The sequence below is a fragment of the Acipenser ruthenus genome, chromosome 3, assembly GCF_902713425.1.
Source record: "Acipenser ruthenus chromosome 3, fAciRut3.2 maternal haplotype, whole genome shotgun sequence".
In the NCBI taxonomy this organism is placed as follows: Eukaryota; Metazoa; Chordata; class Actinopteri; order Acipenseriformes; family Acipenseridae; genus Acipenser; species Acipenser ruthenus.
This window is the reverse complement of record NC_081191.1, coordinates 64,363,654-64,383,902: the sequence shown is the minus strand read 5'-3', so window position 1 is coordinate 64,383,902 and position 20,249 is coordinate 64,363,654. Positions and strand designations below refer to the sequence as shown.

The window sequence follows — 20,249 nt, the reverse complement described above, 5'->3', positions numbered from 1 at the left end:
AAATGTCTTCATGAAAACTTAACTAACATTCACAACACATAAAATGTGTGTAGAGAGTTATGTTTCTTTGAAAGTTAATTAGTTTTAATTTCTAAGTGAATTACATCTGTGAAAGACTGGACGTGCCTAAAAGACGACCTGAGTTACCAGGGTCGCCTTGGTTTGTGGTTGACCAAACATTTGAGAATATGGTAATAAGAAGCCATTTTTATTTGGGAAAAATCTATGATGTACAAGCATGGACCAATAGTAAATGACATTGGGACAGAAACTGTGCTTTTCGTTGGATTTCCTGCCTACTTACCTGTGTTTAGGATTAACACGGTCTCTTATAAAAAATTGCTCTCCTCAAAAAAAAAAAAAAAAAACAAACAAACAAAAAAAAAAAAAAACCTGCCTTCAAAAATGACCAAGTACGTTACATCTTCACTGCAAGGGGACTTCATGATACACAAAACTCTGAATCTCCAATTGAAAGTAACTTCAACTGGAACATTTCAAGGAAAAATAAGTTTTATACAACTAAACCAAGGCCTAAGTTTATTGAAACTTGTGCTGACACCTGTGTTAAACAGCAAGTATTAGGTAATTGCTTTGATAGTTGTAAGACTACTATAATCATTAGTAAAAACTGCAACTTAAACCATAAGAAAGTTGTGAAAAAAATAATCCTGTATCTACTGGAAGACAAAGTACTTCAAACAAATTTCTTCACGTTAACTTCTTCAAAACTGCTAAGCCATGACTTCAGAAATCGCCTTGTTTCTGAAGGACAAAACATCCAACTTTAATTCTAAAAAATCCAGAAACGATCACATTGGGAACCAATGTTCATCCTGGAATTTGTTTTTGCCTCCAAGATTTCGATTTGAACGTTCCTTTTACAGAACGTATGGTAATTATACAGTTTCTTGAATTTAACAGTGCATAAAGATAGGAATTAATTTCTGTGTAAATGTTTCTGATGAAATGTATGATTAATACATGTTTGAATATATTTTGAATGCCAGTTCTGACAATGCTCATTTTGTATGTTTATGAAACTATTATGGAAAGGTATATTAAATATGCATTATTAAATTAAACTTTAATCTTTGTATAAATTACATTTATTTACATTCAATTGGAAACCTTCAATCCTGCTTTTATTAAGAGAAGATAATTAATTAAAATACTTATAACTGTGTTTAAATTTAACATACCCCTAGATATTTCAAATTAAATCTTCAGATGTACCGCACAATGTATATATGGAAAAAGCTATTGTAAAATAACCTTTTTTTTGGGTTTAAAAAGCATTCTAACTGTATGACAGACATTTTGGGGTAATTGAGTTTCACATTTAAAAAAAAATCAAGCAGGTTTACATTTGGGCTACAGTAATAATAATAATAATAATAATAATAATAATAATAATAATAATAATAATAATAATAATAATAATAATAATAATCTTTATTTTTATATAACGCCTTTCATAGTGGACCACCACCACAAAGCGCTTTACAGAGGTAGGCTGTGAACTGTGCATTATATGCAGTGTCACTTACAATAGGACATTGATTTAACATCTCATCCGCAGGATGGAGCACATGGAGGTCAAGTGACTTGCTCAGGGTCACACAGTGAGTCAGTCAGTGGCAGAGGTGTGATTTGAATTGGTGACTTTCTGGTAACAAGCCCTGGACTTTGACCACTGCCTCCTGCATTAGTGTTAGCATTTGAAATCTGTTAGCAGAAAATACCTTTTTTTTTTTTTAAATTAAATTCAGTACAAAAATAGGGACACAACTAATTTAACATTATATGAGACTGTTATATTTTATTAAATGGGTTTGATGCAGAGTTTGGTTTTTTTTGGGATTAATGCTTGTTGTTCGTCTCTTGCAGAAACCGCCTTTTACCACACAACTTTATAAACCGTGGTCTTTATATTATTTATAGACTTTTACTTGTGGTAGCAGAAAAGGCAGTGGCTTCAGTTTGCAACACCTGCTGGTGAACAGATGTTTGTCAGTTAACATCCTTAGAATTCCACGTAGCGCCCTCTGACGTTCAAAACGCACAATGCCCGGTTAAACAAATTCTGATGGAGGATTTCACAACACTGTGGTCGGAACATGTGGTTCCCACTGTTACCAGATACAGTAGCAGAAAGTTTGTAATATTCAAATATACAGCCTTGGAAAAAATCAATCTGACGAACAGGTATCAGTAGGTGGTCTTACACTTGAACTGTAACAATTAAAAGACAAGATATCTATCAGGAGTTCACCAAGAGCATAACAAAATAAGCAATAAAAACACAAAAATAAGTCTTGATACAATAAAAGCTATTTTTGCTGCAATTATAACGGATAGTGGAAAATGCTGAGTTCTGTCGTTGTGAAAATAATCGGCCCTACTTATTCTACTTTGTAAAATCTGTAGTTATATTCTGTAATAGTTAAACAGTATGGGTTGTTACAAACCGTGCTTTGTGCTGTAGATGCAGTATAGGGGTTGAGTTATTCAGGAAGGTAATTGGGAATGAATATATACATATTTATATGTACATGGGAGGGCATTGGTAATTACATTTTTCATGCAATGTCTGCTGGTTTTTTTTTTTTAACAGGCAATGGAACTTGATGAAATCATTGGAAACAGCATTGTTGCGAATATGATGACAAAATCTATATAATGAGGAAACAGCCTTATTAGGTCAGCGCTCCATGTCAAAACCTCTGAACCTGCAATATTTATATAAGCATGCATATATGTCAAAACCTAAAACGATCTCTGAGATATGAGGTTTTGACAGTGCAGGAGCAGTGGATTTACAGGAAGTTTCCACTCTTATAAAGGCAGCACCAACTATCAGATCTCTCAGCTGTTTTTCAATATCAAATTTCAGCAATGACAATTAAAAAGAATATCTTTACTCACTTCTGGATTTAATGAGTTGTTTTCTGAAGACTTTGTGGACAGTAAAATATGTGTGAACCCATCCTGTTTCTTGACAACAATGTCTCTGTACCGATAAGCACTTTCAGTTTGCCGGACACTAAACCGCAACCTCTTGTCAAAAGCCTGCCTTTCCTCAAATCTTCGCTTTCCAGCCGTTACTCCAGTGACTGAAGTCTGGATGCTAGCTGTTCCGTTGGCAGCCAAGGCTTCCATAAAGGTAGAGGCACCTAGAGATTAGAAGACAAAACACATCCAATTATTAACTATTAACTTCCATACATTGGCGGGATCACTGATACAGGGCAAACATACAAAAAAAAAAAAAAATTTATAGAATCTGAAGACTTAGTGTAAAAAAAAAAGTTTCACACTTTCTGTCTTTAGTAGGTTTAAAAAGAAGACAGTGTTCTTCGATGTGTTTTTGGAAGACATAAGAAAATTAACAGCCTCTTCTGTGTAAAAAGCACCAAAGAAACGATTCAAAATTCACAAAATCAAAGCTATACACAAATTGTCCCTCAATACATACATTACATTTCCCCCCCCCCCCCCCCAACCGAAACCCAGCCCATGGCATCCTTTATTAATTCAAAGAAAATAAGTTAAATGTACTAGACAATAAAGCAAAATATCCCAACAAAATGATTGGTGAAGTTTTTCGGTTTAATTAATAACCAAGTAAATTCCAGTTCTTCATGGTAACACGAATAATGGTCAATTGCACGTTCCACCCATTGAAAATGTTTACAATATCACCACAAATGGAGCCTCATCTAAAAAATATATATATATATATATTGATAACTAAATATAAATCTGCTAAAGGGTAAACAGAAACAAAAAGGAGATGGAAAATTTGAAAAACAAAACAGGGACTCCATGCGTCCCTCCCATTAAAATAAATTAAGTACTACACTAAGTGCCTACTGTAATCAGTATGTTAGTAAGAAATGATGGGGAGAGGAGGGAATCTAAAAAGAGGGATGTAAAATTCAGGTTAAAGTATCCTGCCATTCCCGCTACCCGCTGAGTAAACACAGAGGTGTGTGCTACAGTAACCTTCGTCAAATTCCTATTACCCCTGTTCAATCACATGCTCTTGATTGGACCAATTTACGCTTTGGTTTATTTAATGTCAGGTCTCTGTCTAATAAGGCTCAGTTAATTAGTGATTTTATTCAGGATTACAACATTGAGATTCTCTCTTTAACTGAAACATGGCTTGGACCGAATGACAAGGTTTCCCTGATTGAGGCTTCTCCACCTAACTATTCTATTTTCCAGAAAGCTCGATCTACTGGATGGGGAGGTGGGCTTGCTACTGTTTTCTGTAGTGAACTTAGAATCAAACAGGAAATTATTGAAGGTTATTCACCTTTTGAAGTTTTAACCTTGACATTTAACAGTCCATTACCTGTTCATATTGTAATTCATTATCGACCACCTAAGTCAAACCTGCTATTTCTGACTGAATTTGGTGATCTGCTATCTATATTGACAGTTAAATATGATAGGATTCTTTTATTGGGTGATTTTAACCTTCATGTTGACACTGATTCTGATTCTAACGCCTTGGGATTTTTGGCTATACTTTAGATCTGGTAATTTCTCGTGGTTTAGCTGTTAAGAATGTCATAGCCCTAGCTCTTACTATTTCTGATCATCATGCCATTCTTTTTGAGGTGAACCTGCTGGTATCTACAAATACTGTGGACCGTACATTTAAATCCCGGGTAATTAATTATTCAACTGCTGCTAAGCTTTCTGATGTCTTGAGCTCATTACCACTCTCTGAGTCCTCATCAGTAGATGAGCTGGTTAATACCTACACCACCACCTTCACTGGTGTCTTAGATACTGTACCGCCAATCAAAACTGTCTTAAAAAAAGTTCACCGTGGATCAATGATACAACTCTTAAGATGAAATATGAGGATCGTAAAACAGAACGGAGATGGCGGGAATCTAAATTAAATGTTCATTACATCGCATGGAAGGGCCACCTGGTTAAATATAGGAAGGCTCTGGCATTGGCTAGATCATCATATTATTCCAAATTATTTGAAACAAATAAAAATAATCCTAGATTTTTTTGCTACCCTAGATAAATGAATTAATAGTCCTATCCTTGACACTGGCTCCTCTCACAGATGCAATGACTTCTTATATTTCTTTAAAAATAAAATACTAGACATCAGAAGTGAGATTCCACAGGCACCTTCTATTAAGGACTCCAGCACAATTTTACCAACTACACCTATTAAGGCTACTATGGGGGCTTTTTCTTTGATTACCTTACAGGAACTGACAGAGCTAGTTCGACATATGAGAGCTACTACATGCTCTCTTGATCCTATTCCTACAAAACTATTAAAATATGTTCTTGGTGTTATTAATACCAACATTTTAAAAATTATAAATGGTTCACTTTCCTCCGGTATAGTTCCCTCAGCACTAAGGTAGCTGTGGTAAAGCCTATGCTTAAGAAACACAATTTGGACACTAAGTCCTCAATAACTATAGGCCAATCTCCAACCTACCATTCTTAGGTAAGGTTCTAGAGAGAGCTGTTGCAATTCAATTATAAAAATTTCTAACTCTCAATGGTATATTCGAGAAGTTTCAGTCTGGTTTTAGTGCTGCACATAGCACCGAGACGGCCCTTGTCAGAGTTGTGAACAATCTGCTGATAAGCTCTGACTCTGGCTTTCCATCAGTATTAATTCTTCTTGATCTAAGTGCTGCCTTTGACACTGTAGCACAGTAGGACTGTCTGGCCTTGTCCTATCCTGGTTCAAATCTTATCTTTCTTATAGGTTTCAGTTCGTCTCTATTGGAGAGGTAAAATTGGCATTATCGGAAGTTGTCTGTGGTGTTCCACAGGGCTCCATTCTAGGTCCCTTGCTGTTTTCATTATATATGCTACGGTTAGGTGACATTATCCACAGACAGAGAGTGAACTTCCATTGCTATGCTGATGATACCCAGCTATATTTGTCCCTAAAGCCGCTGCCAGCGTTGGGCTCACCCGCTGTAGAGGAGCCCAGAAAAGGGAAAAGTCACGGGCTTAGGGGGTAGAACGGGGGATAAACGGGCACCCCCTCAAAGAAGCCCAGGGGTCACCAAGGGGATTAAACAGGCACCCTTTTACAAAAGCTCAGGAGTCACAAGAAGGGTTAAACGGGCACCCCTGACAGAAGGTCCAGGAATACCATGGCTGAAGGAGGAGCCGAGGAGACCACCACCACCCCAACCCCAACCAACCCACTCACAAGAATCCGGAGGGAGAAAAAAGGCGAAGAGGGGAGGGGGTTGGTGTTTTAAGGGGGGAGGTGGCCAATTGCGGCTGTGTGTGTTGCATAAGGGGCAAGGTATGTGGCATGGCAGGCCCTGCTGCTGTAAATAGTGTGTGTGTGTGCGTGTGGTGGGGGGGGGGGGGGGGGTGTAAGGTTGGCAGGGATGGGGTTAAAATCAGGCATTATTAATATATATATTTAAGGTGTAATGGCTATTAAACAAGGGGGTTCACTCTCTCACAGGCAAATTAAGGTATATTATTATGTAATGGCTATTAAGCAAGGCGGTGCATGATCTCACAGGCATTAAACTCAGCCCTATTTCCATCAGTTTTTCATGGTTTTCATTTATGTATGTGTAACTACTGGATAGTTTGTGCTGCATGCATGTAACTTATATAATATGAAAGGAAATTGTGCGGCCTTTCATTTGATAGAAGTTGCAACAAGATCAGGCATACTATATGTGGTAGAGATGAGAATATATGTTTAAAAAAAAAAAAAAAAAAAACGCTTTTCCCAAAAAATCATGTTTGGTCACTGCTATATATTTTGTAATCATAGATGGCTCAAAAAAAACAAAACAAAGCAAAACAAAAAAACACACTACACCATTGAACTTCAAAATGAAATGAACATGGGGGAAGAAAAAATTAAGCAAATTGTGTGGAAAAAAAAAAAAAATTATTGGCACTTTTACCAAACGAGCATAATCGCAACTTTTTTTTTTGAACAAAACAGAAACATTATGTGGAATACTGAAGATAACTATTTACAATTTTACAAGCTCAGGCCATGTCCATTACTTTCTGGGCTTTGTAGTTTGAGTTACTGGCACTGAAATACACCCACCGATCTGCTGCGTCTCATAGGACTGTACTATTGCACTCTGCAGGCTGTAGTTTTCTCTCTGAACTACATATACGGGAACATTTGATATTGCTAGAAAGCGGAGATTCTAAGCTTTCCAACGATGGCTGCTAAAACCTATGCAGATGACACCTGTCACATGATGAGTGGCTTACTTTCAGTTGATTGTAGCCCCGGCTAGGAATACTGCACGCCAACAGTGAATACGTTATTGGAAAGCGCCGTCTGTACTTTTAAACAAGCCCTGAACCACGTAGGTGGCTTTTACGTTGCCCGAGTAATATGCACTTAGTTTGGTGCACCGAAACGAATGGAGCCGAGTTGTATATTTAAGTTGTAATGACCATTAAGCAAGGTATTGCACTCTAACAGGCATTATTAATGAACTATGTTATATGAATATATGTGATCCATAAAGGAATTATTTTACATTTAAGGTGTTCTACATATTTAAAATATTTTACTCTTTATATTTATTTTATTGAAAAATACTGTAAATAAATGAACAATTGATACACGTTCCAGCTAACAAAAAATGAGCCCACAATACAAAAATCTACAATGATATAGTTAAGGCACAGCATGAGCTGCAGTACCTATTGTTTGCAATAGTTTTTTTTATATCATCCAATGTTTTCAACTACAAATTGATTAATTAAAAAAAAAAAAAAATTATATATATATATATATATATATATATATATATATATATATATATATATATATATACACACACACACACACACACACACACACACACACACATTACAAACGAGAGGAGGCCATTCAGCCCATCTTGCTATATATATATATATATATATATATATATATATATATATATATATAGCAGATTATTATATATTTTAATAACACCTAAAATTTTAAAACCTACTGCTGGATGGACTACAATAGACTGCAACATGGGTTTAAATTAAGCCACTAGTGGCATGTTGAAATTGAAAAACCCTTTATAGACCCGTCTTAACTAGAATTTTGCAATTCACCTTTCAAGTGGACTAAATTTGATACGTTGCAATTAAGTTTTTTTTTTTTTTGTTATCGTCTATCCTGTCTCCATTCTCCCTGCCTCTGTGGAATAAAATGACAGTAAAACGGAGGCGGAGATGCTTTTAAATTTCTATTTAAATGTAATTGCTGACAACAGTAGTAAGCGTGACGTATATCGTTTACTTTTAACAATAGTCTATTTGTTTTGTCAGAAACCTGCAGTTTGCGTTACAAGGCCTGTTGCGAAAAAGTTAACTAAACACACACAAGGATTACTCAACTGTTAAATAGCATCTAAAAAAATAACACACCTTACAAACACATTCAAGCATGAACTTTAGTTGCCTGCCATGGAAATCACATGAACATGCAAAAGTGAATCCCCTTTACGTCACATGCGTGGTAAAGGATCTCACAGGGTGCACTTTCACATGCTACACCGGTCCTAACAGGAATCGAGCATTCTGGCAATCCACAGTGAAAAAATATAAAATTAAAAGACATTTAAAAAAAAAAAATGTTATCTAGTCATGCGCAGTTCGTTCTACTCAACAGCCCCCAAAATAGAACACTTGCAGATTCAAAAACCCAAAGGACCTTGTCAATTAGTCTCGAAATGTTGGTGTGTTTGTGGCTGTACATTTTATGAAATACAGTATAAATTAAGTATATAAAATAAATGTATTAAAAACTAATGTTGCTGACAGTGATACTAATGGCTACTCGCTGATAATGCAAGGCACTGAAGTTTGTTTAACTGTCTTGTACGATACTACTATCGTCAGCTATCTGTTTGGATCTCTACTAATTGAGTCTAGTGGCCAGCAGAACATCTGTAATTGATTAGAGCAGCCTACGGTCTGACCTGTGCTGCAGAAACAATAAACTACTGCAGTTTTGTGGGCTTTGTTAATTGTTTAATGCCTATCTTTTCAGGTCAGCACTGACTTAAATACGTATTTCATACAGTTCACATGTATGTTATGTTCTAGAATTATTGAGTGCATACAGTTTAGACTAAGAATTCAATAATTTAATATTTGTTTACAAAAATGAAAGTGCATGGACTATTACTTTCGATTTTGCCGGACATTTTATTTTAGATTGTTGTACTGTGTAAATGGGGAAATTAAACACAGGTAACAAACCCATTGATTTTTGTAATGTTTTATTATTATCTGTGCCAATATGGGATTAAACTACTACTAAGTTTCAGAATGGTTATTTCAATATATTTTTGTGAAAATTCATGTTTATTTTGGTATAATGCATATTTTTCCGTTTTTTTAACCTATGAAACTAAAGTAGTTTGTACTATATATGTACAGTTATGGCCAAAAGTTTTGCATCACCTTATAGAATTAATTTTGCTTCATAAAGTTGAATGAAACCTGCTGAATAATGTTACGTTAACATATTGAATCATATACCGCTTTGTAGTTTTTTTATGTACTTAACAAAAAACTGACAAATTGAAAAATGTGACATTTCAAAATATAATATGAAAACTGTAAGAGTAACATATATATGGCACGGACAGGCACCTCCTTATATACCCAAATTCTGATTATCTTCAATACTTTGTGCAAAAAAATGTCCTAACCAAATTTCATCACAATCAGATAAGCAGTTCTATAGTGCAAAAGTGCAACGTGCATCAACAGGCAGTATTAACAGAAGTACAGAACAAAATATTTTTGTTTTCATTATGGGGCCAAAGGCAAACTTTACAAGGGTAACTACCGTTAGAAATACAGTGGAAATTCACTGCAAAAAACATTTAGTTTATGACACAAAACTAGGGAAATTGGTATTAAGTTTTACACAACAGTAATCTTAACTGAGACATGTTCTACCTGCTGTAGGCATTACAGCATTGACAGGTATCCACATGTGTAACAGCTGGTCTGCCTCCACTATGTCGAGTGTACAATAAAATAAAAGTACTGTCTTAGCACAGTACTTTGCATATACATTGTATGTTTGCAGATTTGGAATAGCAAGATAGCAGTGTTTTAATATATCTATATCAAGACCTCCTAATTAACTATCATTTGTAAAACAAATATATTTGTAAAGCACCTGACTGTGAAGTGTATTATTTATCAGTGTTTTCCCTGCACTGTCAGGAAAGTGCTCCACTTGCTGTTTTCTATACATGATGTGTCTGGAGGAAACTGATGTAGTGCTCTTTCAGTATTGTGAGTGATTAGCAATGCTTAGTATGGTGATCTGAGAAAACATCAAGTGGAACACTCTGCTTCCCTGGTGGAGTCGCAGGAAAACACTATTTATATTCCAAAGTGAATTATCACAGCTATATCTGATCTACTTTGTTAATGTTTTTTTCTAATTTCACACTGTATGTCTTTAAAAGATGGTCACAGTACTATACTAACACCATATAATACGGTTAAATCGGATATATTTTGCTATTTGGTTTTATTTATTTTATTAACTTATTCAATAGTGGAGGCAGACCAACTATTACACATGTGGGTACTTGGTGAGACTCCACACTTTCCCTGTGTGCTGCAATACCTACAGTAGGTAGAACATGCCTCAGTTAAGGTTGTTTAGTGTAAAATGTAACCCCAATTTCCTTAGTTTTGTGTCGCAAAGTTAACATAGATTTTTTGCAATGAATAGTACAGTATATGTGGCAGCTACATCTCCATAATATAAAAAAGATATATCATACAGAGCGGTATTGTCGGCGGTCATGGCATAACTATTTACTAGAGCCGGTTCAGCTGCTATGAGGGACCTGTGTAAAATGGACTGTGTTCTGGACTGGGGAAGGGGATGGGACTTAGCTGTCTATAATCATGTGTAATCTGTATTTGTTGTGTTCTTTGCTGGCGAGTGAGTGTGTGTTTGTGTCTGTGTGGAAATTGTGGAGTGTCATGTGCAGAGAGCGATTGGGTGCCTCCACAGCAAACAGGGTGCCAAGTTGTAACTGGGACAATGGGTGAAGAGTGGGCGGAGTTGTGTTGCATAAAAGAGTGTGCTGCAGTGCCAGGGAGTTGAGTGAGTGCAAGGAGTTGAACTCTTCTAAAAGAGTTTGGGGACATTTTACCAAAGTCGACACTGAAACAGTAAAATTCACAATTTTCAATAAAAGACTGAGCTACATGAACAGCACAGGGACAATATTAACCACCTACATTACAAGCAGCATGTATCCACCGACCTGCAGAGAGAGGCTAGGGCCCATGCCAGAATGCCTTGCAAAAGAATCATAAGTACCAATAAACCACAGCGAACCATTACAGCTTGATCCACTAAATGTACTTCACAAAAGGAGTGAATAACCTAATGGTTGAAATGATCACTAAAGACACATTAAACAAACAATCAACACTGCTGAAGGGCAGGGTTAAACACAAATAAACATAAATAAACTGGGAGCTATGTATCAGATTTATTTATATTTAACAGTTGCGCAAAGACGACAACTTATTGATTCACTATAATCTGTACATTATTAAGGTTGCCTTTAATTGGTGTTTGGAAGTGATGCATAAGTTGGAATTTATGCATACCGTAGTTGTATTACACTTCCTGTTAATAAAGAACTATTGCAGCATTCTCAAATAATACTGCGATTTTATAATTTTATTTTTATTATTATTTATTTTTACATATTTCTTCAGTTTTGGTATTATGTAAGCATTAATTTTAGCCAGTGGCACATTGATGTAAAGTAATCATTTAATAAAATTACAGGTATTTGATTATTAAAATATTTAGAAATGCCCATCCCTAGTAACTACATAAAGAATGTACAGAAATCTTGCGTCAGCGTTGTGTACAAACTAGGCATACTGTTCCAAGTTGATGGGGGGGGGGTGGGTTAAAATCCTCCCTGTGTAGGATATAGGTTTTTGTTTTGTGTTTGTTTTACTTTGTTTGTGTGAATTAAAAGAATAGCGCAATCGCTTGAAAAATCTAATTCTGGTGTCTGGGTCAATTTTTAAAGGGGCAACGAACCGAGTGAGTGGTGCAATCTTATCACAATATATATATATATACACACATACATACACACACAGTGCCTTGCAAAAGTATTCAGACCCCTGACCAATTCTCTCATATTACTGAATTACAAATGGTACATTGAAATTTCGTTCTGTTTGATATTTTAAATAAACTCAAAATCAATTATTGTAAGGTGACATTGGTTTTATGTTGGGAAATATTTTTAAGAAAAATAAAAAACTGAAATATCCTGCTTGCATAAGTATTCAACCCCCACATATTAATATTTGGTAGAGCCACCTTTCGCTGCAATAACAGCTTTAAGTCTTTTGGGGTAAGTATGTACCAGCTTTGCACACAGTGTCGGAGTGATTTTGGCCCATTCTTCTTGGCAGACTTGCTCCAGGTTGCTCAGGTTGGTTGGATGACGCTTGTGGACCGCAATTTTCAAATAGTGCCACAGATTCTCAATGGGATTGAGATCAGGACTTTGACTGGGCCACTGTAGGACATTCACCTTTTTGTTCTTGAGCCACTCCAATGTGGCTTTGGCCTTGTGCTTGGGATCATTGTCCTGCTGAAAGGTGAATTTCCTCCCAAGCTTCAGTTTTTTAGCGGACTGAAGCAGGTTCTCTTGCAGTATTTCCCTGTATTTTGCTCCATCCATTCTTCCTTCAATTTTAACAAGATGCCCAGTCCCTGCTGATGAGAAGCATCCGCACAGCATGATGCTGCCACCACCATACTTCACTGTAGGGATGGTGTGTCTTGAGGCATGGGCAGTGTTAGGTTTGCGCCACACATAGTGCTTTGAGTTTTGGCCAAAAAGCTCTATCTTGGTCTCATCTGACCACAAAACCTTTTCCCACATCGCAGCTGGGTCACTCTCATGCTTTCCGGCAAACTCTAGACATGCTTTCAGATGGTACTTTTTGAGTAACGGCTTCTTTCTTGCCACCCTCCCATACAGGCCAGTGTTATGCAGAGCTCTTGATATGGTTGACTGGTGCACCATTACTCCACTCCCAGCCACTGAACTCTGTAGCTCCTTCAAAGTGATTATTGGCCTCTCTGTGGCTTCTCTCACAAGTCTCCTCCTTGTTTGAGCGCTGAGTTTTGAGGGACGGCCTTTTCTTGGCAGTGCCTGGGTGGTGTGATGCAGCTTCCACTTCCTGATTACAGATCCAACTGTGCTCACTGGGATATCCAAACACTTGGATATTATTTTGTACCCTTTCCCTAATCTATACATTTGTATTACTTTATCTCTAACTTCTGTAGAATGCTCTTTGGTCTTCATTTTCCTTCAGATTCACAGCCTGACCAATGATCCTTCAACAGTGGGGTTTTTATCCAGAAAATGTGACAGCAACTTTAATGGTTCACAGGTGGAGGCAAATGGTAAGGTAATTGTGTCCTCGTTACGGCAATTTCTTTCATCGGTGTGGGAGCTTCCACAGCACAGGGGTTGAATACTTATGCAAGCAAGATATTTCAGTTTTTTATTTTTCTTAAAAATATTTCCCAACATAAAACCAATGTCACCTTACAATAATTGATTTTGAGTTTCAGTGTTTTAAAATAAAATATCAAACAGAACGAAATTTCAATGTACCATTTGTAATTCAATAATATGAGAGAATTGGTCAGGGGTCTGAATATTTTTGCAAGGCACTGTATGTATGTATGTATGTATGTATGTATGTATGTATGTATGTATATAATTTGAAAATATCAATGAACTGACACACATTCCAGAGCTTCCTTCATCTGACAAAATCAATCAGAAGCCAAACCTTACTGCTGAGTTTTGTTACAAAATGGTTGCAGCTGCACAGATAACAGATGTTTCAGCTATTGGTTGCAACTGATGGTCCCCCCCCCCCACCACCACCCACCCCCCACCCCCCCACATAGTGTAAATGAGTCATAGAACAAGACTAGCAAAACAGAACAATTAATGCAAATCACTATGTGGGTTGAAGAATAGATTACACACTTTCCTTTTACTTTTTTTTTTTTTTTTGGCATACACACATTGAATACTTAGAAAATACTGAATACTCTGGTAGACTGATGTAGTATACACAAGATGAGGTCCTAGTTCACAACTAGCCGGATGTTGAAGTCTTAGCACAGATCCTAGAGCTTCCTAATAGACTAAATACTAAAATTAAATTACTGGTACTTGCTTCCCAATTGCAAAACATCAGGATCCTCTCGGTGGCAGAACAGATTTTATGATGTACTGTAAAACTTTAAAATACAGCTCTTACTGGGTACATATATTGTAAGACACTAAATTAATTATGCTATAAATATGTTTGTCCACTAAGGCAAATGTACATATCACTAGCATGCCCACTATATCATAACATTTGAAAACCATGTAATGATACTGTGCAGAATTTGTTAATTCAATTGTGGGCCAGTTTCTTTTATTTATGGGAGAAGGTTAATGCAATACAATACAGGGCTTTTTTTTATATCTGATTCAAAAAACAGCATTTGTAAAAAAGAGATCAGTTCAGCTCCCTGTTTCCACTGCTGGAATTCGGCAATTTCCTGATATTTCTGCAGAGGTCTCAAGGCTTTGAAGGCCTGTTCTATGCCGATTCTCTCACTGCCTACAGTACTTGTGGAGGAGTTTGTTTAGTGACCAACCAAACATATTTGAAAGACAAGACAAACTGAAAAGCCAAATAGCAGGAGAGACAATTTGAGGAGTTTCAAATAAAAAAGACAAAACATTTTTTCTGTGTAAGTTCAAAAGAACTCTAGCGCAGCCTTTTCATTTATTAAACTTAGCATTAACAACTAAATTAATTTGATGTGATGTAGTTTAAGCTGTTAAATGAAAGCCTGTAATGCCAGATTTGAGTGACCAATCACTACTCATATTTACAGAAGCATATTTATACTGAGAAGGGCATGCTTTTAGGGAAATTTTCTGAAAGGTGCTCAAATGTTGGCAAACACAAGGCGTGGGAAAAAATAACGGAAAAAGTCAATAGTGTTAACCCGCTGTGTGCATGGTCTGTGAAAGAGGTACAGAAAAGATGGAAAAATACGGTTCAACATGCGAAAAACAAATTTTTTAAGACAAGACACTCGCACACTGGAGGAGGACCTCGGTCGAAACTTAAACAAACCACTTAAATTGTGGTTAGAAATTTCTGGGGAGGAGTCTTCGTTATTCAGGGGGATTGCCGGTGGGAGGAAGAGTGGAGTCAGCCAGCAGGCGACTGATACAGTATTAGTGGTTGTCTACTACTACTACTATTTTTGTAAAATTACTTTACACACTTACTTCAAAAGATGCAACATGTTCCAGTCAAATCAATAACACCCAATAAACTTTGCATCCCACGCAGAGGGAGAACACAAACTTAAAATGTCATTAAGTGGGGTCGGCATTGCAGGGGAGATGAAGGTAGATTCCAGTTCCGAGTTTTGTAAGCTTTATGAATTCTTATTCACCACTGCTACACCCCGTTAGAAAATGTACATTTCCTGCATTTTTTAACACAAGACAGTGAACGTGAGAGTATATTATCTGTACATTTGTTTTAAGTACTCGCCCAGAGTACTGAGACACAGACATGAACTAGTCCTCATCAGATTTAATTGGCCTCGGACAAGTGTGAGTTTCTAACCCTGTATAATAGAACCACTACACCTCTCTTAGAATCACATGAAAAATAGCAAGATATTGATGGTGTAAATAATTTTAAAAAGACCTGTAATAAACAGAAGACTCCTACACAGGAGCTTGCTGTTGATAATAAAATTCTAATCATTAAACATGAAATTTAACAGACCGCAGAGAATTAATCTACAGTCAAGCCTCCTTGTATTAAAATAAACATACTACTCTAATAGGTTTCATACAGATGGAGTGTTTTAATTATCATATTTTTTTTTGTCTTGCCCCCGAAGAAGTACTGTTCATGCGATTGAAAGGAGGGACTATTATAAATATTATGTTCCTATTTCACGTAATGAACCTATTACCCCCACAAAACTACTGCATCTCCCTCAAATAAAATAGCATCGCTGGTATTGTCTTCCCACAGCCTTGCCAGATGATCAGCTTCTGACCCCATTTTAGCTTCTATTCTGAAGGCAAAGAACCCCACTGACAGCTGAGTCAGTGCTGTCAAAGCTCCTGTTGGAGACAGACATAGATTGTGGGATTTGTAAACGAAAAGCAGTTTGTAGCATTTTACACTGTTAAACCAGCATTTTACAGCCAAGCCTGCAACACACGCTGATCTGATCTTAAGGAAGTTAAACTGGGATGAGAAGGACTCACAGCCAGCCATTGTACATGAGAACACAAATAACAGTTGTTTGTGAAACAGGAAAAGGCCTTTGGATCTGTTCTGAATGATGCAATGTAAAGTCACAATTGACCTTTTTTTTTCGGCAACAACTGCAAAAGACTTTTGCAATTAAATATTTTGTCATGGGGAAACATTAGGCTAGGACACAGGGATTGTTTCCATTTAAACTGTAAAACAGACAAAGTTGAGATTTTGATTACTGTTTCAAAATGATGTATTACAATATATTTTTCCCAACCCCATAGAAACCTTCCCTCTATAACTGCACTGCAGATGTCATGGAATGTATATGTACTCTCTGATTGGTCAATCACACATTCCACCCATTGAAAAATTCCACAATATCATTCACCACTGCTGGAATCTCCTCTAAAAAAAAAGATAATTAAATCTGAATCCGCTCCCATTACAATAAAGCCTGCAATACACCTCACGAGTTTAATAAAAACAGACGAGTCAGGAAAAAGACATGCAACACTGACAATAACCCCCACACTGAAAATTTGTAGAATGATGTACGAGGACACATTGTCCTGTAGTTTAACTACAAAAATACATATACAAAATGTCTGAAAACTCACCTGCTTTAATTATATCCTATGCGCTTCCAACAACATCACTTACTCATTACAGCAAATGGGTCAGGGGTGGACAAATCACTATTATGTGTGGTAAACCAATGGGCTACCAAAAGGTAAACTATGGTAGCCCACCACAAATTTTGGTATCCCACATTTTTTAGTAGATAAACATTTCCATTTAACACTACCCACCATTAAAAAAGGTACACAGGTACACAGGTACATTTGAGGTTCAAAAAAGAAATCAGTCAGAAATTGGAAATAGGTAAATTTCAAAATATCACTGTCCTGGTCACAAAAGCAAAGTTTGTGGGGAATAATAGCCATTTTCTATACTTTTGAGGCATAAGCAATTAGGAAATAACACTTACTACCCAGGAACCAAAAAAAAAAAAAAAAAAAAAGTGTTACACGGTGTTATTATTATTATTATTATTATTATTATTATTATTATTATTATTATTATTATTATTAATTATATCAATATACAGTAGTACCATACAAATAAACTTGGTGGCCTAAACGTGTACACAGAATATAAATATGAGCACGGCTTTCTGCTGACTTAATAAAAACAACAACAACGTCAGGGTATACATTTAAAATAGTATAAATGCATTGCACACTTTATAAAGACATTACCATGTGAGGGGGCTCCCTCACAATACCGTTTGCTAATTGTTCTGTTGGAAATAAAAAAAATAAAATAAACACACCTTTATTAACTTTCTACTGTGCTCGAGCTGCAGTGTCCCTGCACCTCGGTAACACTGTGATAGCCACTGAGGGTACGGTGTTCTCTCCTGTTTATTAATTTGTTTTGTATATATGTATATTATCTCAGCCATAACTCCGGTAAAATATAGTAGCCTACTGTATACTTGCAATCACTATATACCGCCAGCGCCATTCTAGTAACGTATAAAGCAAATTCCCTGCTCTGATTTGGTTTATCTGTCATGTCACTGATCTTGCAAGCAACTAATGATCTATTTAAAAAAAAAAAATGGAATGTCCTGAATTTTAAGGCATGAACCAATCACGATTGGATTCGCTGGTTACAAAACGGGAAGTAAACTGAGCGGTTTCATCAGTGTGTCTATACAAAGTAACCAAAGAACTTCTATATAGAAGATCTTTGCAGTAACTGCATAAGAAAAAAATAATCTTTCGAAGCTGTCGGTAGTCCCGCGGCTTTGCATCATTACAGTTCGGTAGTCCGGACCCACTTTTTGGTAGTCCCGGGCGCCCGATTTGTCTGCCCCTGTGGGTATAAATTACCTTGGTACAATGATGTGGAAGCCGGACAGTGGCATATTCTACTGGCAAGCAAGCCATGAAGAAAGAAATACTTGGTCCCATATACTTATTGGCAGTGTGGCAACGAACCAACAAATTTCAAAACGGTCCTCCCTCTACACAAACATCTACCCCGTTCTCTTTCAATAACATTACAGCAACCACATCTTCTTCATAATCAATCCAATATTATCCAGTAAAATTCAATTCTATTAAAAAATACACATCAACAGTTATTATTGCAATATGTAAAATAATAAATGTAGAACCTCACAAAACACAGTGCCACCTGAACATTCTTATTTAAAACAGTGGAAGACACACAAATGAAAATCATTGTCAATTAGTAATTAGTATGTTAGGAAGTAACGATGATAAATATAATTTATAATCAAATTATGGCACTCTAGGGTGCACTAGGGAACTCTATGGCATCATGCACCCAGCATATCACAGCACCCTGCCGCACTATAATTTAATAGATCATATGTACTGTATTAGGCATATATGTTCCAACTATATAGCTATATTTTTAGACTGTGGTATATTAAATACAGCTCTGCTCATATAAGAGTATTATTAGAATAATGCACTAACATGCCCTTAATAGTAATGCTGGGACAACTATCCGAAATATATTCAAACAAATATTTTTTGACATGCATTCGGATACAAAAATCAGATGTTCGTATTCTCTAGAAATTACAAAAATACCTTAAGTTGCGGGACAGTTTAAAAAAATGGCAAATGAAAAAGAACTCTGTGTGATATGTGAGATTAATATACTGAGCATCAAAAGAAACTTATCACGATTATTTATTTTAATTTGTATACCTTATTAATGTTTTTGGTTTCTTTTTAATCACTCGATCATTCATCCTTGACCATGACACACTTGAGTGACTACGACTGAAGCATGTAATCACCTAATTAGTGAGACAGTTGATTGGACACTGGATATGGAACGATTTCAGCTGCTGAATTGCAAGCTTGAATAAAAGCAATAAAGAAAATCACAGAAAAAAAAAACAATATGCCATGTCTGTTATGAGAGCATCGCCTTTGTGCAATCGGCATGTTGGAAGCTGGACTAGGGCAGCGTACTGTGGCTCGCCGTCTTGGGTGCTCACAGACAGCAATTATAAACCTGGCGAGACAGTATAACCAGACACACTCCGTCAATGACAGGCCATGAACTAGGACACCAATAGCCTTTTCACACTTGCACACTGGAGCCGAGCCTAGCCCTCATGGTACGGCTAGTGTCATTTTGTCGAGCCGAGCCAGAACCGTGAAACTCTGGCATCGCAAGATATCTGGTACTGGCTCAGTGCTGTGCAAGGCTGGGGGCGGGGTTAACTCGTACTGTCCGAAACAATAAAGTCTACCAAAAGATTTCACAGGAACTACTAAAGTTATTATTTTAACATATTATTATGTTTTAAAGTTATTATTATTAGACAGTCCGCTGCCACGTTTGTAGCCTACTTTAAATTACTTTACGATTTCAGCTTGAGTGCCTTTACATAAGATGACACTGGCTGCAACTCTATTGTCGTTTTTTATACACAAATAAGCTAATTTGAAAAACGTCATGAACAATACAAGCAACTTCTTACACTACTTGGTTTGATTAAATGAGTAGTACACAACAAAATATGAAAGCTGAACATTAATTTCAACACAGAACAAAGACAATTTGTTAATGAAAAAAAAAATATTGTAGCCTACTTCAATAGGATCATTAGCCTGCTATTAAAATAAAAAAAAAATGGTCTTCAAGCCAGTAATCTGTGACAACTGCATGATGTGGGAAATCCGAGAAAACCCAACAGAGCTCAACCAAGTGTGTGTAAAGTGCTGCAAAATCCAGGACTTGCTTAAACTAGTAAGTGTGCTAGAAATTGAGCTGGAGGAAAT

The 20,249-nt window shown here is 36.5% G+C and overlaps 1 protein-coding gene across 4 annotated transcripts in view; it reads right to left on the bottom strand.

Moving 5' to 3' along the window:
* The window catches only part of LOC117435313 (chromodomain Y-like protein), a 141,442-nt gene that overhangs the window by 21,450 nt on the left and 99,743 nt on the right, over positions 1 to 20,249 (bottom strand). For all 4 annotated transcript variants that reach the window (XM_034058372.3, XM_059014831.1, XM_034058373.3 and 1 more), the window contains one exon: positions 2,929 to 3,176. In XM_034058372.3, the coding sequence (XP_033914263.1) occupies positions 2,929 to 3,176 (248 nt within the window). The remainder of the gene's footprint in view (positions 1 to 2,928; positions 3,177 to 20,249) is intronic.